This window comes from Polyodon spathula, chromosome 4, assembly GCF_017654505.1.
Source record: "Polyodon spathula isolate WHYD16114869_AA chromosome 4, ASM1765450v1, whole genome shotgun sequence".
NCBI classification, from domain to species: Eukaryota; Metazoa; Chordata; class Actinopteri; order Acipenseriformes; family Polyodontidae; genus Polyodon; species Polyodon spathula.
Genome location: NC_054537.1, coordinates 68,995,121 through 69,019,651, shown reverse-complemented (window position 1 = coordinate 69,019,651; position 24,531 = coordinate 68,995,121). Strand labels below are relative to the sequence as shown.

Sequence of the window (24,531 nt, the reverse complement as noted above, 5' to 3'; positions counted from 1 at the left end):
CAACCTTTCCGCTCCCAGGACTGCACTGGCTGAAGGAGTCAGCCTGGAAGATCTTCTGACAGCATTGCCCCTGGCAGTCAGGAGGCTGACAGCATTGTGGGAAGACTGCCAGGGGTGCTACGGGAGGAAACAGCTTTTCCACTGCCAGGACTGCCCCGGCTGGAGGAGACAGTAATGGCTCCACTGACAGCATTTCCGCTGTCAGCTGGAAAGCTGCTGGCATTGTCACCAGCAGCAGAAGAGTGGCAGGATTGTGCCACCCCACAGTCAGCAGTGTTGCTGACTGCCTTACAACCGTAGACCTGTTCAAGCCTCTGCTCCTGGCCCAGGACTGTTACCAGGACTTTTGGGCTTTTAAGGGGGAGGTGGCCGTTGAGGCCATGTGTGCTGCGCACAAGGGGTGAGGTATGTGGCAGTGTTCCCCACCCATGTGTGTGTTATATGTTATAACTCGGCTTCACCAGTCTGTTTGTGTACATTGCTTCCTGAACCTGATGTCACTGCCCACACACCACACAAAGTCATCTGTGACACGCATATTTAGAGAACACACTGCTATTTCCTGTGATTAAGCTTAAATTCTCGCTTGACATTTTATAAACTGTGAATCAATTATATTGATTTACTTTTTAATTAAAATGATTATGAAGTCATACATGTTGACCAGATGTGTTCAATTACACTGGATCACTAAATGCAATGAGAGTAACAAATTCCATACAGATATAGATGCAAGTTTTGTTTATTGACTGTTCACAATGTCTTAGTCACATCACATACTGTATTTGTATTTTTTATTTTTATTTTGATGCTTTGGAAAGATGCTAGTTTAACAGTATTGGAGTACTGGGAATCCACAAACAAACTGCCTGAAAATGGATTCAGTACCAAAGGTACTAAATTGTGTTATGGTTTGTGAATCAAACCAACATTTTAACAGTTTTAAATAAGGAATTACAGAAAAACTCCCTACTTTCAACTGCTTTAATTTGTTTTAGATGTGACTTTTTGTCCATGATTACTTGACACAAGACCCGAAACATTTAGTATTTTAATCAAAACATCATGTACACCCTTTAATGTGTTGCTAATGAGCTGCAACCAATTATTTTAGGATGACCCAGCACCACAGTATTTTTATGTAATGTACATTTATGACTAAACACCAGTGTTGAAAAAGCAGGAAATGTATTTACTGCTTCATTCAAAGGGAATCATATTTTCCTGATGACCTTCCTGCCTACAAATATTAATGATTGCACTTGGTAGTTTCTGTTCGATTTGGCTCACTGAAAAGAAAATGGAAGAAAAAAAAGAAAGACAGAAAGACCATTGTCAGGGGTACTTACTGGAAGGTAAAAGTTGTTTTTCTCTATGAGTCGCAGAGCCTGTCCGTTAGAGTTGTATACGCTCTCATTAGAGGCGTTTAATACAGGGACAGAAGATATCAAGTTGTCTTCCAAGAAGAACTGAGGAAAAATTATTTGTTATGTGAATGGACAGCAAAACAGATTTTACTCTTTGGAAATGTTACTTTAACTGGAGCTAACAGCTAGACAAATCAGACAAAGAGTTTAAAAAAATAACTGTCTGAAGTATTTAGAGATTTCAGTCAAATGAATTATTTGAAACAATGGCTATGTTTACTATTTTTCTAGAATTTGGCGTCCTGATTTTAGAAATATGCATTCAAAGCGTGGAACAACTGAAGAGGGTTGGCCAGTGCCAATTTGGTACAATTAACATAGTTCCTTTGGGTCAAAGTGTGTCAAATTCAAGGGACAAACGGTCTACATTTTACAGAAATAGAATGCCTTGTAATCCTTCCTGTAATCCCGTTGCAAATCTCATGTTAGGAAATGCTTATCACAGAACTTCAGAACAAATAATGCAAGTGCCAGCGAAACTCAGATTAAAATAAATAAATACAAAATTGCCAACCAGGGAAAGGGTACAACATGAGTCGTTCCCCATGATTGTCAAAAGTACATGTTATGTTACTCACACAGTAAGTTGATCGTAACAGCATGACACAACATTAAGTAATTTCTTAATTAGGTATGCTTTTTTTATAGGAATTCAGAAGATAATAATATCCTTTAAAGAAAACAATGTGTTTTTTTTTTAATATTCAAGACCAAACCTAGTAGATTTGTAAGAAAACCATAATCCATTGTGCCGGAAGACCAATGAGTTGTCAGTGTCATAAACAAGAAAATCTATTCACAGGTTTCAATGTATCTTCACAATAAATAAAGACATATTTTGAATTCACCCTGTTCAGATCCCACATCGATATAAAAAAATTGTATGACAAATCATTAACAAAAATAAAGTAAAACAAAAATCTAACTAAATAGTAGCTATTTCTAGAAATGTATTTTTACCAATTAGTACCAGGGTCCCCTTGTCTTGCAGTATGTAACGTTTTCTAATCTGTGCATTTCGAGGGCAGAGTCACATTGCATTGCAACTTGTTTAGTGTCATTTCCCATACAGATTGTTTGCTTTATTTATTTATACAACTGGTAATTTGCAGCTGATTTGATAACTAATAGAAAAATAAAACATTATGTCTATGGGACTCAGACTTATTTACATGAGCATATACGTTTATATATGCAAGACTGTCCAGTTGAAAGTGAGCATTATGTGTACATTAAGCACTTTACATTAGTTTGGTGTGTGTCAATATTTATTTATTGCACTCCCTGCACACTATATTCATTGTATTCATTTCATTTGCATCTCAGAAGTAAGGGTTGCAAATACGATTCCAGAAACAAACTTAGCCTTCAGTATAGTGTGGCACTTTGAGTAATTAGTGCTGTGTGGGTGTTTCATAGTTTAGTGTGGTAATAGTATTTATTTATTGATTTGTGGTAATAGTGAAGTGTAAACATGTAATAGTGGTGAATGCGAGTTATTTGACTTGGGTGACCATTTCTATAATGTTCCCATCTCAAAACAACTTGCACACTGCCACCGGGCCTGAACAGCTGAGCACCATAGTGTTACACAGACTGTAGCAACAACAGTAAAGCACACTGTAGGCCGTGTGCTACGCCAAACTAAGTGCAGTCAAATTGAACAGAGAATCCCATAGCTCTCGAATCCCTGCACTCCTCCACGTCAATGCCCTCGCTCCCTTATATGCCCTTGTCCAATCCACATCCCCAGCACGTCACCCACCAATCCCAAACATGCAGAATCTGCCCCACCTCCCATCCCCGGTTTTGCAAAGTGTCGATCCCTTTTTTCCTTGCAGTGGGGGCACCTCTGCTCTGCCAGCTGAGCTCATGACTGTTGTAAATTCTCTCGCTTCTGGTGTGACTGAACAACTGCAACAGCTACTAACTTGGCTCTGGGCCAAAGAACATTCTTGAGCTCTGCGAACACACAATTGTGTCCTGTTCTAGTAAAGCAGACCCCCAGGTCATTACAATAAGTTTACTAGAACAGCTGTATTCTTCATGGTATTTTAGACCTTAATTTGAATGTAAGTCATATTTTACACTATTTTGTGGGGTAAACTTGTACTAAAAAGCCATATCAAATGGACTTATAAGACATGCAATTAATAGATTGTTCACACCTTGAATCAATGAAAACATAAAAAATGTAAATCAATTATTTTATGAATAGTAGAAGGTACACATGACTTGTAATTATGATATTCACAGAGCTTTGAGACTCTACTAGTAGTCATTTTATCAGTTTAATATAATAAATGTACACAAGGTAATATCTCTATTAAGGCCAATACTCTTTGTAGATAACATTTCAGCGCGGGCAATTCAGTTTCAACAGCTAAGAAGTCTTTGTTAACAGTACTCTCCTTCAATAGTAGAATACCAAGATGCACACAGTCTGTTGAAAGCCCATAAATACATTAAGAGTAGTCTAGAAATGTATCAAAGCCAGTGGCTTTGGACATTTTTTCAAGGACTAACACTTTTACTTTAATTATAGTAATGGATTACAAATAGGCACAGACTAATTTTCCCTCACTTCCCTTTCTGTATTTTGAGTACACCATTCTTACCATTTAATATCCTACCCTGCTAGGCAGGGAAAATTCTACTTAACCGTTTAGATCCTGATAAATACATTATGTATCTTTATTTTACTATTTTTTGGAAAATTTTACTGGCTCACAGCACAAAAAAAACACTCAAAATGTATACTAATACGTTTTACTTATAGTATAATAAAATAAATTCCCTTTCCAATAGGTCCAGATTTGATACTATACATTATGTGAACATAATCGGCTTGTAAACTAAATGCTGAAATGTAACAAAATCCACTTGGTCTTATGTGCAGTCAAATGGACCTTGAGGGTGGTTTCTCATACATTTTGTGGGGTAAGGCTTGGGAGGCGTCAGGTCAAAATCAAAAAAGATGACTCAAGCCTTTTAAATGAACTTTAAATCATAATTTTTGTAATACAATTAAAGCTTAGTATTTGTTTGTTTGTCTTGCCGTTCTCCTTACCCAGTACAGTATGATGACCATAATGGTCCTTTTGCTGGCAGTACATTGAAAGTCATCAAGTAAAAACTACAGTTGAAAATGGGATCCAGCTGCATTGAGCTGTTGCACTGAGCAGTGTAAACCTTACCTGCTGGTAAGGTTTACACTGTGTTCTTTTGTTGCTCTGCTTGTATCATCGTTTTTTTTTTTTTTCTTTGTTCTTAACATTAAGTAAGATTAACGTTGTCAATGCTGACAGGGAGAAAAGCCATTCTATTTTGCTAAGGCTGCATGAAAGTCTATTATCAGCGAGGTCTTCTGAATCTTCATAGGCTACAATAGGGATGTGATTTATAAAACTTTTGAGATATTCCGGGGTTTAATGCCTTTGTTTCTTTAAAAGTCTACTACACTTATTTTTTGATGTGCCAGTGTTGCTATGGTGTTCCATGCATGCCATTTTAGATACCTGCATAAAAAAAGTAAACTTTATACTTCAACCATTTATAATCACTCTGCTAGTTTCCTTGGTCATTTCTATTTTATATACTTGATTGGTCTACACTGTTGATATGCAGCTGTGTGTATGTTGTTGTAGCTGACACATGTGCACCCTTATGAACAAGAACACTGTAGCAACAACAGTACTTTTTTTCTTTTTTGAAAATGTTGCAAAAGAAAAAAATGTTAAAAAAATGATTGCGAGCTACCACACTAAAAATATTAAAGAAATGTAATCTTATTTGGGAGCAACATAATCAATCTGATATAGTATATGCTAATACAATGATATGTTTAGTGTTGGTTTTCCACTTTTCTTAAATATTTTCTTCACCAACTCAAATGGTGGATAATATTTTGGTTTTCTGTGGTGGCATACTGTGTGATCTAATGAATAATGTTTACAGTTCTCACCTCACACAATTTTAGAACACTAGTAAAAAATAAAATGACACTGAATCAGTTCAGAAGAAGCCAGCCTAAAAAGTTAGATTGTAAGAGAACAGAAACCACAATTTGGCCTAAGCACTTTAGAGTCTGGCCAGGTTCTATGGATCTAGGGGTTAAGGGAACCATTTCAATTATTACTGTTATACTGCCAACATTGAAAGTGTAGGTTAGCTTCCACATGAGGCTCAGCCAGTGAATTCATCAAATCACAAGCAGATATTGCACTTACCATATTGAATACAGCCATGATTAATATTAAGGCAGTGGTTGTCATCGTGAGAGTGATTCGAGGCCAAGGTTTGTTGGCAATGATTCCAGAAGACTTTAGAATCCACAGTAATGAAGTGGAGGCTTTTTTGCTGCATTGCTAGAAAGAAATGAGAGGAAAGGAAACCACACACTTATTTTTAATTCTGTTACAACCTGTAAAGCTCCAATTCGGTGATGTTAAAGGCTTTCAACAGATGCTTACTTAGCCTTCATGGGTCAACATAGCCAACACCAAAGGAAGTGGAAAATTAGCCAACTTCTGTATTGTCAGAGGGGCTATGGGTTATGTATTTAATTAGCTAAAACTGCCAACTAAATCATCCTGGTTCATGAATACAGTGGGTTTGAGTTTTAATTAAGACAGAAACAAATACTGGACTATACCTTATCATATTTAAAAGGAAATGTATTCTCTACTTTAATTACAATAATCAGAACCCCTAGCAAGTGTTTGGGCATTTCACCAATACAGTATTGCATTAGGAAGCAGTCATTTGCCATTTGTCATTAAGTGCTTCCCACTGGGTTTTCCCATGTTATATGGAGGAAGTTAAAATCTCCCATTAGTTTGGCTTCTCCTTTACTACACACATTTCTAATGTCATTGTAAAACAGAATATTTTGCTCTGTATCTGAATTTGGCAGTCTATCGCATACCCCTATTATTGGACCCTTTGAATTTTTGTCCATTATGTTGACCCATATTGATTCCGCTTTTTGATTTTTCTTCCAGATTTAACACCTGGGCTTAAAGACTATTTTTGAGTCTAGAGCTACCCCTATTTATAGTGCTGACCTAAGCACAGTTCATTAAAACATTTAATTGAATTTCCAGAGGAAATGATAACATGCTGATGTGGGAGCATTATATCTCTGGTATAGCTTAATGTAAACCTTGCAAATGTGCATCAGAATAAGTGAGACAGATGTCAGAGAGTCAGAGCTTACAATGCCTCTTTAAATACAAAAGAATAAACACTATTTTGCAATATTAATAATACTGGGTGCGTTAAGTAACTGAGCAGCTCAGAGCAAGAATTTTCCACTCATATCAACAATGAAATCTGTGCTTTCAGCTGCTCGGGAGGAGAGTGTGCCATTTAGTGGGTTCTTCCACTGAGCTGTTCTGAGCAGCTCAGTTACTTAACACACCCAATATATTTAATAATAGTCTCTCTTGTGTTTTGTTTTTCACCTCATCCTCTCCATTGCATGTTTATTAAACCCCTGGCACTTCACACAGATGGCCTAACAAAGGGACATTCCACTAGACCACAACTGAATCACCATAAATTCAAAGAATAACCAGGCAAAATACTAGTTGATGGATTCAGCATCATAAACCTGACTGCACTCAAAAGCAATTCTACAGTATTACAAGATTCCATAAATGTGACAAAATATCTTACCTGATGATACCTTTCTACCTCATATTAATTAAATCAGAATAATTGAAATCCTTAACCCAAAACCCTTTTTTTGTTTCAGTTTTTTTTTTTCAATATTTCTTTCCTTAAATCCATGAAATACAAAGTGTCTTTGGTTTTGGCTGAAAGTAAACAAGGCTAGATTTTCATCTGCTTGATTGAGAAAAGCATAGAAATTAAGTTTAATTTTCTTGTTTTTTCTTACTGCTCTTTTTTAATAGGCATTTTACCAATCAGCTGCAACAAATCTGTTGAAGTACTTCTTTAGGGCAGGTAGTGGTGGAAGTACTGTAAAAAATACTGAAAAAATAAATCTTTAAAAATAAATTCCCTGTGTCAGAAGAAAAAATGGCAAGGTTGGCAATCTTGACCCTGGTGTGTAGTCATGTCTGAATAATTTAAAACTCTGCAGATACTCTAGTGCTATATTAAAAGTCTTTATTTTTCTTTCTCTGCTCAGTGTACTCTGTTTACTCACCAGAAGATGTCCTGCAAAGCAGATCAGCAAGATGAAGGAGAGTATAAGGAATGCTGCTCCAAATGAAATCCCAAGGACTGGAGTTCTGGAAAACATGCACCACAAGCCCTTTAAAACCACTATTTCAAATTGAAACACATACGCAAAGAGGGAAAAGCTCACAGATACATTGTCAGCATGGCACTGTAACAACAAGTTCAATTTCTGAACAAGACATGCAAAAACAACAGCTTGGGAGACCTGTAGGTCAGTTTGCATCCTCCTATCCCAAGACCAAGCCAACTGCCTGCACACCCAGGAGCTTGAAAGTGGTTACAGGCCTCTAGAGGACAAAGGCCAGCCATGCAGGTGTCCTTTTGAGCTCATCAGGTGCCTGGCTAGTAGGGTCCTCTATACAAGAAACAGCCCCTTCCTTCCTAACCTGCAGGGAAGACCGTCAACTCTGCAGTCAGGCATGAACCTGCACTTTCCTGAGTGACTCACTCTACACACTATGCAGTTGAGCCTCCCGTGGACTCATAAAACTGGATTTTGAAAAAAAAAAAAATATATACCTTCAACATGGCTCAGGTATGATTTACAATGGGTGTCATACACATACACACATGCTTGCACACACACACACACATAGGCAATAAGCTATGAAAGGTAGGCATACTTACTTTGGCAACACTAGAACCTGCACAATGAAGATGCAGAAAAATATCAAGCAAGCACAGGTGACATAATACTTAAAGGCTGGCAAGGTAGTTGCTCTGTACTGAGAAATAAAATAGAAACTCAGTTACATGTCAAATCAATCAGGAACAAAATGTAACAAATATATCTTCAGTTACAGTCAATTTCTGCCATTAATAGACCTAGTGGTTGATTACATCAACTTATCCAGAATCGGGATACAATGGATTATTATAACGCAGGATTATATTAGATAATTTTATAAAACTGGAAAATCCCTCTTTATTGCATCTGTATCCTCTCACCACTTTCGTGAATCTGTCTCCACTCTCTATTCCTACCTCTGGTCCATTGCTGAATTTGAATTAGTCATGAGGATTTGACGTGGTTCTTGTATACTACAGATACAATCACTTCAATAATGTGTAGAGATTTTTTAAATCAGTATTTGTAAGCAGTGCAGTAAATCAAGTCATTTTTAAATGTTTGGAAACCCCTCAGTTGGATATTTGTCCTTTCTAAAGTATTTTGCAAAGTTTAAATGGTTAGAAGATCTAGAACAATCAACCATATGCATTAACAACACTTCAATGCTCAGTTAGTGAGTCAAGGGTTGTCTCTGCATTGAAAATTATAGGCTCAGAGTCCAGCCCTATTTTCAAACCACTGCCTCAGATAAATGCCTGTTTTAAGGTATTCAATATTACTCATGTTATTCTCTCTCCATGTGTAGCAATATTACTACTTTGCAGCCAGGGCATTGGAATATGTTTTTGTGGAGTGAAAATTGGAAACCAGGAGTTACATGTGACTGGTACAAAGGCAAATTAATAATTTATTTGGCTATAGGCCTTATTTATATATTTATTTAGCAACTTATCTGAGCATCATGTTTTAGTAAGTTCTATTTTAACTGAGAATAAAATACCTGTATTTTGTATTTATAAAACTAAAAATAATGTAGCATGTGAATGTTAATTTAGATACAATAGATATATGAATATAGTTTTATATATGTTTGATACTGGATATGGATAGGTTAATACCTTATTAAAAGGGATTATAGATAAACATATAATACTAGATTGAACCTGACAAGCATTTCCATTCACTATCCATGTCTCACTGTACAGTTTTTAAGACGGCTGGTGAGAATGGCAAATGCCCAAGAGTGCTTAAAGAACCAAGAGAGGTCATCGCCAAGCCGCTGGCAAAGATTTTTCATAATTCAATCAAGGCCATGGATGAGGCAGAACCAGGGAAATACAGACCCATCAACCTCATCTCCATAACATGTACGATAATGGAATCAATAGTGAAAAGGGAAATTAGAGGAGGACCTTACAAAAACGGCCACATAGGAGACCACAAATACAGATTTATAAAAGGGTGGCCCTGTCTGACAAACCTCCTAGACTTTTCTGAAGATATCACTGCAAGGACGGGGACAAAAGGAGCCTATGACTTCATATACTTAGGCTTTCAAAGCATACTTTATGAAAGTGCTTAAAGGACAGAGCTACAATGGCTGGCTGAAAGAACTGAATCTTTAGCTTAGAAAAAAGAAGAAGAATCTTCTACGGGGGGGTGGGGGGTGGGGGGTGGGGGGGTGGGACGACATGACTGAAGTCTTTAAAATCTTAAAATGAGTTTACAGAGTTAACCCTAACCAATACTTTAACCATATTACATAAACCAGGACCAGAGGACAGTTGGAAACGTAGTGTAGGCAGATTTAGGACAGAGGGATGGATGCACTTGTTCACACAAAACTGAATATTTCCATGACAAATCACCCAAATAATTTTGAATTTAACTTCCAACCCCATATTTATACCGAACTCGATGTGTAGAGTTATTTCAATCAAAATAAAAACATTTATGTTTTCAGCCTGATCAGGTCAAAAGGTCAAAAGTTGTGGGTGTTTTTGGACCCCCCCCCCCCCCCCCCCCCCCCCAACCTTTAATCAACCTTTTACTATTGTGTATCTTTGTTGGAAATTGCATAATGAAAATGCAAGTAAAAGTTGCCTCTTAACAAAGTTTTTGACCTTTAGTCATTGGAGTGAAATCCCCAATAATTCAAATACATTTTTTCATTTGCCTCCATTACAGAGAAATCTGAATATTCAGGTGACAAATTCTGTAAATAGCTAGAACAAAAGTGATTCAATGACACTTGGAGTGTTGGATTTAAAACCTGCATTGCCAAAGTCTCAACTTGTGGAAGCTGAAGTCAGACTTGGGCATTGATAACTGCATAGCATATTCTCAAGGGGTATCCAGCATTTGTCATCCTTCTCTAGTGAGGTATAGACTGTCGTTATTTCCCTCTATGTGCATGAACTTCATATAAAAAAGTACAGAGTTTTTTCAGAGATGTTTTTCAATCATTTTGATCCAATATATATCTCTGTAGATTAAAGGAAAAAAAAAACCTTCCTCTCCTACAGTATAAAATAATAATAATATCTTTATTTTTATATAGCACCTTTCATAGTGGACCACCTCACAAGGCACTTTACACAGGCAGGCTATGAACTGTGCATTATATGCAGAGTCACTTACAATAGGACATTGATTTAACATCTCATTCTCATCCACAGGAGCACAGGTATATGGAACCTCTGTTTGAGTTCATCTGAGCCATCCCAGAAGATTCTAAGTTTCTGATGCACTAGTGCAGAGGGGTCAAACTTGAAAGAGTTTGGACTGGAAGTAGAAAAATCATGGTTAATGCTGAAAACCCAGAACAAAGGTTCAAGTCAGGATTGGCCATTAACATGATTCTACTTAAAAACATAATTCCACTTCCATTGATCTCATGTGTTTCAAACCAGATGTAAACTAATGAGCCTATTACTTAAGAAGCTTCTGTTTTACTTTTTTTGGAGTAAAAACTAAAGAAATGGCTATAAAGGATCTGTATAAGAATTATCATGTTTTAATAGCAGGTAGATACATGTTTTGTGTTTATTAGTTACTCTAAATGTTAGCTAGTTTAGTAATTTAGCATTCCCAAGCCAATTGCAACATCAAAATTGTATCTACTCATAATTTATGGATAAGTGCTATAAATGGATCTTAGCATATACAAAAAAAAGTCATAATTAAGTCACATTATGCCAAAAAAAACTCCCAAAAATACATAATTAGATGCCATGATGACACATTGCCTATTAATGACTTCCCCAACTACTTTTCTTGGAATTCTCTGTACTTCTTTTAAACTGCTGACTGACATTTTTAATTCAAATATTCGAGGCACTGAATATGTCAGCCCGTTTTCAGTCTCACACAAGAAGCCAAAGAATCATTGACTGACTGACATGTTCTCGGCCAATAACAATATACATATCCCAGAATGCAATGTGAATGTGAAATACTCAGGAAGTGCAAGTGTAACATATTACCAGAGAATAAACCATGGAACCTGAGATTTGTTTTAACAGTTCTTTCAAAACTGCATATTTGAGACTTATGTAGTTAATGGAAGTGCAAAACGAGTAAGATTTTTGGAATTCATTTGTTAATTACAATCACTTTAAAGGTCCATAATGTCTACACTCAGTCATACCCATTTCCCAGAACCAGCTTCAAGTCTCTTCCCTTACAACTAGTGCGTCCGAAACTGTGATAATTTCCTGGGATGGCTTACTTTAACCAAAAGCTGAGGAATACATACTGAGCATCATAAGAAACTTATCACTTATATTTGAGCATCAAAAGAAACTTATCACTTATATTTGGATAAAATTCACTAGATTTGATCAAAAAATGACAAACTCTGTTTTAGAGCAGGTGCAGTGACTTTTTATTGTGCTGATTAACAACTGACAAAATGCTGCAAAATGATCTGTCGATCTTGGGCAGGTGTTGTGGCTCTGGGTCTCCCAGTTCATGGCCTGTCATTGATAAAGTGTGTTTGGTTACTCTGTCTCACCAAGTTTGAAATTGCTGGCTGTGAGCACCCAAGATGGCGAGCCACAGTACGCTGCCCTATTTCAGTCTCCAACATGCCGATTACACGAAGGTGCTGCTCTCTTGACAGACGTGGCATATTGATTATTTTTCTGTGTTTTTCTTTATTGCTTTTACTCAACAGCTGAAATCACTCCATATCAGGTCCAATCAATTGTCTCACTAATTAGGTGATTACATGCATATGCTTCAGCCATAGTCACTCAAGCGTGTCATGGCCAAGGATGAAAATGGATGTCTCTAAAAAGGCTAAAAATGTGTCTGCAGCAGATCACATAAAGCAGTATCCAGCAGGAGTTTTACACAGCGATGGAGGGAAGCTCTTCTGTACGTCCTGCAACATTACTGTAGATCACTACCGAGAATCAACTGTTTACAGGCATTTAGATTCAAGTATTCACAGAAAGAGAAAAGCGGAAATCCAGAGCAGTACTGGGACTGCTTTACTTGCAAAGAAACAAAAAACTGTGACTTCCATTTTCCAAAAGTCCACTGAAAACTGAAGCACGGAACACATTCAATTTGGACCTGACAGAGGCATTTGTTCGCACAAATATCTCTCTTGAAAAACTGGACAGCCAAAAGTTACATGAATTCTTCAGACTGAGTGTAGCAAATGGTGGAGTGATTCCTTCATCAACCCAGCTGAGACATGAATACTTACCTAAAGTTGCTGAGTATCACAAGCAGGAGATTATGGAATTGGTAAAACAGACTGGTTGTTTGTCAGTGGTCACTGACGAGTCGAGTGATGCCCAAGATCAGTATGGGTTACACATTGCATTTGTTTTGCAAGTCCTAAATGGTGAATAAGCATCTGATGTACTAGAACTGAGAGCTGTCCTTGCAGATATACTTTACCTACATGCTGTTAATTACAACACCGTTTCACAAGCTATTGTAAAGTGCTTGAATAACTTAGATGTTGATTTTGATGTTGAGTGCATTTAATAATAAGCAAAATAATAATAACCTGTACACATAATTTATAAAATAGTTCCGTACACATTCCGCAAAATAGGATACTTTACCTGTGACACTGCCGTGAATTTTAAAGACAATTTCCGTGATTTTCACAGGACCTTAATCCCAATGTGAAAGGTCAAAACTTTGTTAAGGGGTAACTTTACATGTTTGTTTCACTAATCATTATTGGAATCCTCAATAAAATGAAACCTAACACTCTAGCACAAATTGTTTTTGAGTAAACTATGCTTGCACCACTGCTTACCTCCTTCTCTAAGGTTTTATTATGAAAGAACAGAGAAATCCTCTGAATGTCTTCAGACTTCAGCCACTGCCTAAAAACAAAATTTTCTCAGTTACAAGGATTCCCAACCCTTCACAAACAATATAACAACACACCAACGCAGGTGAGTTTATATATTTAAAATAGTAAATTATGTAAAAATAAATAAAAATAAATAAATAAAATGCATATTAGCTGTGAAGGAAGTAATACAATTTCTCCAAAATACATTGGAGACTTCAGAACTCAAGATTGCTATAACTGTTTACAGAAAACCAAATTATGCCACCACATACTTTTGGGAGTTTATTCCATCAATAGTTCGAATCATTCTTTCATTCAGCTCCTCCTCAAACCTCTTTTTCTGTGATTTTGTTCTGTGAAAAACAAAAGCGTAGTTGTTAGACACTGAAATGACTTCAAAATGATTACGAAAGAATCATAATTGTGAAAGGAAATCTCATCTATGGAATCGGCACAAAGAATGTAAACCACGTCAATTGAGTTCCTTTGTTTATTTCATCAAAGAGCAGAGGCCCTATTACCTGGCGACACTGACTAATGAGCCTCAGTGTGGGCTAACTGAACCTGCACCTGTTCCACTGGAAGCTACTAGTTACAGGTGCTCCTTTCCATAGGGATCTGCAGCTAAATGGGAATGATACAGTTCCATGGTGGACAAAATGCCATTTTGCCTTAGTACATTCAAAATACATTGTACAATGATAGATTACACAGAGATGAAGCCATCAACTATAGATCAAGGTGCTGAGATGTATATGACTTATCCCTTTAAGAGACACTTGACATTCTTTGAAATATATATATATATATATATATATATATATATATATATATATATATATATATATATATATATATATATATATATATATACACACACACACAGACACACACACACACACACACACACACACACACACACACACACTGATGCACAATGAAAACGCAACAGTCTTAGCAGTCTTTACATGAATAGCTCATTGGGCACACAAAATGTTATTTACAATTTAAATAATGAGCACATAGGTTTGTTGATTATTTGAGTAGTATTGTTCCGTGGGATAGCAAAATACTGAGCTCAAGTCATGTGATTTCATAAAAACACCAAGTGCTGTGTGTTTGGTATTTGAGTTGAGTTAAAATTGCCAAAATGAGTTGATTAAGAATCTGTATAAATAGCCATTCAAAAAGACCCGCTTGAATAATTAATGATCACTTTGTTGCTATCGGCATGATTGAAGGCAGCCTGTCTGTGAGAGAAGTTACCTGGAGAATGAGATCTTCAACAAAGGGGCATAATGATATGATGGAAGAATATCCTTAACACAAGAATGCCTTTGGTGCAGATTGAGGGCAACCTTACTGCTCAGTGATACATTGATGAAGTCCTTGAGGCAACAGTCTTTCCGTTCCTCCAAGCCAAGTGTCGATTTTCCAGCCGGACAATGCAAGACCACACAGTGCTACAACTACAATTGCATGACTTCAAGAAAACAATGTCAAGATCTTGCCGTGGCCAGTCCAATAGATTCTATGGGACTGCCAGTGCCATCCATGGGAGACAACCACCACCAGCTGGCTGCAGCTGCACCTTAAGGGTGGCGGAACATCCCACAGCAGGGTCTATCCAGAGACTGATCAGGTCTATGCATCAACGCTGCCAGGATTGTGTTAATGCTCAGGGAGGTCATACCCAATGCTAACTTTGTAATGTTTTCATTCTGACAGTGTGTCACATTTCATAATGAAAACTTATCATGATTCTTTGATCTGTGATTTTGTTCACATTTTCTGTGATTTCATTTTATATCTACAGTGCTGAGAAAAAGTTTGTGAACCCCTTAGGATTTTCACATATTTCAAACCTAAAATGTTATTAGATCTTAATCTAAGTCCTAATAATAAATAAAGATAACCTGATTAAACAAATGACATAAACATGATACTTTTTCAACATTTATTTATCCACAAATGATTCAACATTTAATATCCTTGTGTGAAAAAGTATGTGAACCTTTAGATTCAGTAACTGGTGGCACCCCCTTGAGCAGCAATGAGTTCAACTAAGTGTTTCCTGTAACTGTTGGTCAGTCTCTCACATCAGTTTTGAGGAATTTTGCCCCATTCCTCCTTACAGAACTGCTTCAACTCGGTGACATTTGAGGGGTGACATCTGAGGGCTTCCTTGCATGGACAGCTCACTTCAGGTCCTGCCACAACATTTCGATGGGGTTTAGGTCCAGTCTTTGACTACGCCATTCTAAAACGTGAAATTTCTTCTTCTGTAGATCTGCTTGTATATTTAGGATCATTTTCTTGCTGCATGACCCCCTTTCGGTTCAGCTTCAGCTCACGGACCGATGGCCTGGCATTCTCCTCTAATATCTTCTGATACAGAACAGAATTCATGGTTGTGTCAATGATGGCAAGCTGTCCAGGTCCTGAGGCAGCAAAGCAACCCCAAACCTTCACACTCCCACCACCATGCTTGACGGCTAGAATGAAGTTCTTCTGTTTGAACGCAGTATTTGGTTTTTGCCAAACATAATGTTTCTCATTGAGGCCAAAAAGTTCTACCTTTGACTCTTCTGTCCAGAGAACATTGTTCTAGAAGTCTTGTGAATCATCTATCTGCTTTGGGGAACTTCATGTTCTTTTTAGAGAGCAGTGGTTTCCTCCTGGCTATCCTTCCATGAACACCATTCTTGTTCAGTTTTTTTCCTGATAGTTGAGTCATGAACACTCACATTAGCTAAGGAGATTGTGGCCTGCAGATCCTTGGATGTTACTCTGGGGTTCTTTGTGACTTCCATTATGATTTTCTGATTTGTTCTTAGAGATATTTTGGCAGACTGCTCCTGGGTAGAGTGACTGTGGTCTTGAACTTTTTCCATTTGCAAACTATCAGTCTGACAGTGGATTGGTAGAGCCCCAAATCCTTAGAAATGGTTTTGTAACCCTTTCTAGACTGATGAGCATGAATAACTGTTTTTTTGAGGTCCTCAGAGATTACTTTTGATTGTGGCATGACATGTTTCCACACACTTGTATGGTGAAAACTCACAAAGTTTCTGATGTTTATATAGGATGGGGCCTCCCAAACTCAGCCCTGAAGATCTAACTAATTATTTAAACACATGATTGTAATTTTCTCCTTAACTGAGCTGATAAAACCAGGGGTTTACTTACTTTTTCACATATCCTGAATATTAATTACTCATTAATTACTCATTGTTTGTCTAATTCATATATAATTTTGTTTCAAAAGACATTGACTGATTTTGATTGATTCGAGAAGGCTATCATGCTAAAACTATGGAATTTCCATAATTATCATTGGGATTCACAAACTTTTTAAAATATTTGATTAAATCCATTAGGAATGAGTGTTGCATTTCTTTTATGCATCAGTATACAGTATATATTTTTTAAAATTTCAGAGTGACCAATTATTATTTTTCTTACAATTTGGAATGCCCAATTATGTTTACTCTCCTCACTGCAGCGAGTCCACACAGGATGGATGTTTTGAGGTCATGTGAGCCTAAAGCCAGAATCGCTTTTATGCCAAGCAATCCAGAGCAGAGGTGGACGGGCTACCAATCCTGGAGAACAGAGATCAGCCGTGCTTTTTATCCACTCTGAATGTGCTCAGTTTGGCCAGTGGGGTTCGCTGTTGCGCAATGTGGAGGAGTCCCTGCTGGCTTCCCTTCCCCCACCCTGAGAGCATCAGAGCCATTGTGTCGCCCCCCATGGGTCCCCAGTAAAGTGTGGCTTTATTGCACAGCCCGGACAGGAACCGGCACCATCCAAGCTGTATGACTCATCCTGTGCTCCTAGCGGCAGTGCTTCAACTGAATGATCCACCTGGGGACCCCTTGTAAATATAAAATATTGAACCAGACAGGCCGCTGGCAAGTAAACACTGGAAACTGAATTCCAAGACTATCCCCACACAGAGAGGATGGGAGAATAATTTATAGTGCCAGTCAAATACCTTTTTGTGCCAATAGATTTTTGAAACGCCTTTAAAAGCTAATTATAGCAGAAAGCCTTAAATTCATCCCTGACTATAAAATCAGTCATTCAGGTAATATTAAATTACAAATGGAGTATCTGGTGACTCCAGTCATTAACAGCAGTTTTGTAGGTGCAAGTGAAACACTCCACAGCAAAATGTTTAAAAATACATAACGTTTTTACTAACCTTTCTGAACGCCTCTGAAAATGGTACTGTCCCATCGGTACATCCTAAAAAAGGATGCACAATTTTCTTTTCAGTCAGCACAAATACATGTGTAAAAAGAGTTTGTTAAGCCAACATACAACCACATTGCATTTAATACAATACAATTTTTAGGCTTGGCATAAATTTGGTGTGTGTGCCCGCAGGGTTAACTGACATACAGTAAGGGAGGCAGTCTGACTGCAACTCTCAGGTGAAGCTGAAAAAGTGCAGTGGAGGAGGGGACAAGTAATTTTGCTGAACTGAAGCGTCTTGATTCAATAAATAACTGATAATCAGTAGTCTATTTTAAATTGTTTTATATGTGCCTATCCTATTAATTGTTCAACTGAATTAGTGTATTTAGCGAAGTACAGGACAGGTCCCTTGATGCGGTTTATGCTGTTTAAAGTTAAGTTAAAATGATCAAAGTCACTTCTATGTCTAAACTGAGATAATGCTGGATTAGTATCAATCCTGAAATTCTATTGAAAATGCATGCTTTAAATAACTCATGAGTTCAGCTTTGAAAATATTTATATTTGTAAACTTGTTATCAGTGGATCATGGTTTAAAGGAACCGACACTGGGGCGAACTATTTGATTAGATAAATTCTATCTAGTGTGAATATTTCTTTACATATTAAAATTAATAAAAACATTCTACTTTCAAAATTATATAGTCATAATCAAATGCTGTGTTAACAAAACAACAGATAAAATTTCCCTTTCAAAAAAGTATTATAGAATTCTGTATGCAGTAGACAAATATTAAGTATTATAAAATACTGTACCCATAATATTCACTGTACAAATACAGTAATATTTAAGTATATTTTTGAAAGGGTTGAATAATCTTTTAGATGATATATATCCAGATGAGGAAAAATGTGTTTTAGCTTTGCTGAGGAATTAATACAAGCTTACAATAAATTCCATGAAGAAAAGTCAAATTCTTTGATCCTTTGATGAATTCTTACACGTTTTATGATCGAGCCTTTAAAGTTATGGTAGATTCCTTACTGATCACACGCAACAGATAGTGTGTTGAATAACGTGAAGATTAATGGCAACAGAGTCCAATGAAAAGCCTTACAGTGGTGTTGATCTTGCCGTTCTCTGTCGTCATGCTGTCTCGGTGGTGTAAGTGGGCGAATGGTTTGGCTGCTCCCCAGGACTCCAGGTACCTAGTCATCCGCACAGACGCTCTCATCTTGGCTCCATCTATACCGTGTCTTGGCCTGTAGTGGTGCTGGGGGCTCCGTCTCTCAACCTGCAAATCACAGCAAAAAGATAATGTTAAAAACATTGCTGTATATATATACAGTAACATTCTGATATCTTATGAATTGTGATGGCCCACGCAAAAATCTGAATTTGAAACGCATCAAAGCACTGGCTTAATTGTATTCAGTACTGAAAAAATAGCCAGCGTGCACTGCATACTGTAGTTATTGATGTTTGTAAGACACTCAAAACAAGTCAGTTGTTTACACTGGGATTGCTGAACTACATTCGTTACTTCAAATATTCCAGCAGTTACCACTAGCTTATATGTAATATAATATGTAATATGTAGCTAGTGGTAACTAGCTTTCTGCATATGTAATCTGGAGCATCTCAGAGGTCAATGAGATGCTAAGGAGCTATCTGCATATTCCCTTACTGTTGAGCCTTAACATTGCCCTTATGAATTTGTGCATGCACATTTTTTCAAGAATGGTAAGATACTAGAGGGCAAATTTTTTTAAGCTTACAACTTGATTTATGACTAATTATCTTCTGAAATTCAGTATAAATTATTTATTAATAGTCCAAAAAATATTTAATGGGAATAGAAAGTGAAATGTAAACCAGAGTAAGCAACACGACAGACATAATAAAACATAATATATTGAAGCATAAGAAAATTTCTAACATAATGTAACATGCTTTTGTTCCATATGGGTAATGAGGGAAGCTGGGTTTGGGATGTTGGCTAGGGAGGTTGTATAGAGATACAACAGCCTGTGTCTCTGTGGCAGTTTCGGGGCAGACCATGGGTGTTTTGGCTGGTTGTCATTTAGGATGTAATAGGAGGGTGACCCCCAAGTGGGCGGGAAAAGAAGGGGATATTTAGTGAGGGAAACCGGAGTTCGCGGACACAGTTAGCTAGGTATGTTCAAGCTGGTATGCTATTACAGTGGGCCAGCAGTGTAAACAAAAGAAGGCAAAATAAAATAGTTATACCCACAATGTTTTCGCTTGAATTTTTCCTTTCGACCAACAACGAAAATGCTACAATACCAATTAAATACTGCAGTATATTTATGTATTTATATATTTATTTATATATTTATATATTTTTTCTCTTGCAGTTTTATACATTTGTTAATCATCTGTTATTCCACATTTTTTTCTATCAATGAATTTTAACGCTAACCATCAATTAACTAGTTATGCAGCAAGGTGGCATTGTCCAAGTGTGTTCCATGCATTAATGAATTTCTGTTGTATTTTTTCAGAAGGATTTGCAACACATTTTCTTTCCTAGTCCAGATTACTTATTTTACCTTCAAAAAACAGCCAAAAAGATACAATACCTAATTTTGCTTTTAAATATGTTCCCATGAAAGAAACAATATAAATGTAATTGTTTTACTGTGTTTTATACTACAAGTGACGGGAGATCTAACATTGCATAAAAATGTCATTGTATTGTGTTATATTCTTACTTTGGGATTAATGACAAGGTAGGTTATAACATCATGCTCCTTTAGATAGGGATCTCTGACTTGCCCGTCCCCTTCTTCCACTTTGTAGGCTCCATCCAAGTGCTCCAATGTGACAGATGTAATGTGAACTCGCCTGAAAATGAAAAATGTAACATTAAAAAAACCCCACTTCCGTGGGGTGTTTGGCAGTGATCAGATTTTAATGAGACATGTTTGGAGAATACATTGGGGATAGCTTACATTGCCACTGCATGTGCTGATATAGACAAAATCTTTTTCAACTTTGCCCAGTGTATTTGCTGAACTGAAACTTTAGTACTGTATGAGCTTGGATGAACAGCTAATATTTGGGGAATAGCAAAGCTCAAACACATGGCTGCATCGTGGCTGTCAAGATTAATTTTAAAGTGGATGGAAGGGGTGTGTTTAGTAGAGCTCTTCGCTACCTGGTCACTGTCGCTAGCCCATGCACTGCTCCCCTTTTATAAGCAGACTCTTTATGTATTTTATTTATATAGCACCCCCAGGTGCTGTACGGAAAACATGATTAAAAAAAAAAAAACATCAAAAACATAATGCACACAGCATAATAACACATTTAAAATTGATAATAGCATATGAAAAACTATAATACAAGTCTCTTTTAAATAAGTGAATACATTTCCAATCATGTATATTAAAAGTAATAAATAATAAAACAATAATAATGGAGGTCAATAATAGAAAGACTATAATAAAAAGGCTTGTGTATATAAATAGGTCTTCAATCTTGACTTAAAAACAGTAAGACTCCTAGCTTGTCTGACAAAAAAAGGCAGAGTGTTTCATATTGTAGTAGCGTTATAAGAAAAGGGCCTTCCTCTCATACTATTTTACCCTTGGAATAACCAGGAGCCCTGCATCCTGAGATCTAAGATTCAGTTTAGGAATGTATGGAATCAACAGCTCTTGTAAATAAAAGGTGCTAATCCATTAAGGGCTTTATAAGTTAAAAATAAAACCTTAAAATCAATCTGAAACTGCACAGTGTAAGGAGGCTAAGACAGGAGTAACATGTTCACCTTTTCTGGTTTTAGTCAGTATTCTTGCAGCAGCATTCTGAATAAGCTACAAGTGAGATACCAAATACTTTGGAATCCCAGAAAAAAGTACATACAATTATCTATTCTCAATGAAACAAAGGCATGTTTAGCTCTGTTTCTCAAATGATAATAAGATGCTTTAGTAATTTTTCTAATATGGAACTCAAATGACAGAACAGAATAAAAAATGCCCCCCCACATTTCTTGCCTCAAGTTTTAGTTCTGAGGAAAGGCTGCTAATATCTATTTTATATAAATTAACATTTTTTAATTGGTGCTGTGAACCCACAAACTTGACTTCCATTTTATTAGAATTCAACATCAGAAAATTCTGTGACATCCAACACCTTATGTCGGCAAAGCAAGCAGCTAATAGCGTCCCAGTAGAGGGATTGTCTGGATTGAAGGACAAGTACAGCTGAGTGTCATCTGCGTAACAATGGAAATTCACTCCATGCCTGCGGATAATATCCCCTAATGGCAACATATATAATGAAAACAACAGGGAACCTAAAATAGAACCCTGAGGAACACCACAGACAATCTCTGACAAATCAGACTTCATCTCCCTGACAGAAACGTACTGAAACCTACAGAAAAGATAAGACCTAAACCAAGAATGGACACCGCCTGCCAAACCCACTAAACTCCCAAGCCCATTTAATAGAATGGAATGGTCCACGATATCAAAGGCAGCGCTAAGCTCAAGAAGATTTAAAACTGAAGGAAAGCCAGAGTCGGAGTTTATCAAGAAATTATTTAGTACCCTGACAAGAGCCGTCTCAGTGCTATGTGCAGTTCAAATTCCAGACTGAAATATTTCAATAAAGAATCTGAGTAATTGATTGGCAGCAACTTTCTCTAAGACCTTGGCTAAAAATAGAAGATTGGAAATTGGCCTATAGTTGTTAATAACTATAGGATCAATTTATTTATTTTTTTTTAAAGCAGGGGTTTAACCACTGCAACCATAAGTGCAGAGGGAACTATACCAGATAAAAGTGATTCATTTATAATTGTTAAAATACTTATATTAGCAACACTAAATACATCTTTTAATAGTTTAGTAGAAATCAAGAGCACAAGTATTTGGTCTCATATGCCTAACTAACACTGTCAGCTCTTGCAAAGTAACTAACAAGAAAACCTCCATCTTAACTTTATCAGGTCTATTTAATTCAAAGTATGAAGAAAGGTCCATAATAGAAGGAGTCTGTAAGATCTGATCTCTAATGGGAACAGGTCATAAGATGGTATGGCTATGGCTCCCATAAGCTCTATCATGCTATTACCCTAGCACTTTCACTTGTATTATTAGGCGAAATACAGTCTCATAAGCACGGCTCCCGGTTACAGTGTTATAAAGGGTGAGAACTGTATAAAGCAGAGTGTGATCACTGTGAATTGCAAAGTCTACTGGAGAGTTTAGTGATGTCTCTGCTGTGTGGATAAATACAGCACTTCAATCTCCAGTGCTGCAAAATCCTGCACCATGTATAAGCACCTGACACCCTGTAAAGCCTGTCATTGTTTTATTTTGTGTGTTCTAGGTCCCTTTTGTATGTGCTCTGTCAGCCTCTCTGCGAAAATAAAGACTGCGGCATACAAACCAATTGAAGCAGAAAAGTACACATATAAAAGTCAATTGAACAAAGAAATCAAAGATTAAAAGGGTTTACAGTGTTAAAGGAGTTGGATATTTCGTAGTAGAATACGGGTGCAAGGAAAACATCGACACCTCTCATAAGCGCTAGACCACATAATACATATTTATGTGCAATTCAATCTGCTTTTTCAAATTCAGAATCTTTACTGCTTCACTTACAGTATCAATTTCCAAGTCAAAAAAGGCTTTGGCATGCTGCTTGATGTAAAATGCTCAACAGCATCAATAACAGAGTGTAGGCCAGCAGCACTGTCTTTAACTCCATGTTTAATGATTTTTCTAACATGTAATAATGGATGCAATACATTTTAGCAATGAAGTGCAAACAGAAAACTGTTATACTGTGTATTAGAAAACGATTGATAGCGAAAAGCCAATCAGCTTCCAGATCTGGTGGGCTTCTATTTTGCACAGATGCCCTCTGGAACATTAAAGTGCTTAACTGTGAATTAAATTTTAAATCAATCTGTGCATAAATACCGTCTTTTTCCCGTAATATTCTAATCTACAACTAATTTTATAACATAAAAAGCTACTTAAACATACTTTCTGATGCCGGTCTAGAGACAAGCAAAGTCATGTCTGTGACAGGACACCGCAATAAAGGCTCAATTTGCAGCTACAGGACAGCAAATCAACAGGGAAGACATGATTGGTCCACAATTCTCTCTTCGGCTGGATCCAAACAACACCCTCTCTCAAAAACAGCCAGTCAAACTCCCAACCCTGTTTCAGTTCTTTCCGCACAAGCCAATCCACTCCCTGCCTGCTTGAATGACACCCCGCCTTCAACAACAACTTTCGAGTGAGACTCCATACCACACGGACTATTCAACAATTGTACATGTCTGGATAAATTACAATAAGAAAGCATGAGACACAAATAAATATGTTAGCAATAATAATAATAATTTTAATAATAATAATAAAGTTTTCTCTACGTGTATGTCGTTTTTCTATTCTAATTATGCTAGGGACTATTTTCTTCAGCGGAATGTTACATGGTGAAAAATCAGTAGGTAAAGGTAAATGTAGGTTTTAAAGGTTTTTTTAAAGAGAAAATAAATAAATACATTGTTTTCTAATAGTTATAGAGCCCTGTTGATGTAGACTCTACTGTGTGGTCGATGACCTTGGCTTTCGTTAACGCCCTCGCCTTCGGCTTGGGGCGCATAACTCCAGTTGTAGTCATCTACCACACGATAGAGCCCGCATCGACGTGTTCTATAGAGCCCGCATCGACGTGTTCTATCACTCAACTTGTAACAAATTTTTTTTTTTTTTTGTTCCTGGGTAGTAAGTGTTATTTC

General features: G+C 37.0%; 1 protein-coding gene across 1 annotated transcript in view; it reads right to left on the bottom strand.

Annotated features, from left to right (window-relative positions):
* The window catches only part of LOC121314788 (adenylate cyclase type 2-like), a 155,218-nt gene that overhangs the window by 8,081 nt on the left and 122,606 nt on the right, over positions 1 to 24,531 (bottom strand). Inside the window, exons 9-17 of the mRNA XM_041248462.1 lie at positions 20,474 to 20,606; positions 18,856 to 19,032; positions 17,742 to 17,785; positions 13,807 to 13,887; positions 13,493 to 13,562; positions 8,265 to 8,362; positions 7,603 to 7,687; positions 5,657 to 5,794; positions 1,350 to 1,469 (exon numbers count right to left, since the gene is read on the bottom strand). Of these exons, the coding sequence (XP_041104396.1) occupies positions 1,350 to 1,469; positions 5,657 to 5,794; positions 7,603 to 7,687; positions 8,265 to 8,362; positions 13,493 to 13,562; positions 13,807 to 13,887; positions 17,742 to 17,785; positions 18,856 to 19,032; positions 20,474 to 20,606 (946 nt within the window). The remainder of the gene's footprint in view (positions 1 to 1,349; positions 1,470 to 5,656; positions 5,795 to 7,602; positions 7,688 to 8,264; positions 8,363 to 13,492; positions 13,563 to 13,806; positions 13,888 to 17,741; positions 17,786 to 18,855; positions 19,033 to 20,473; positions 20,607 to 24,531) is intronic.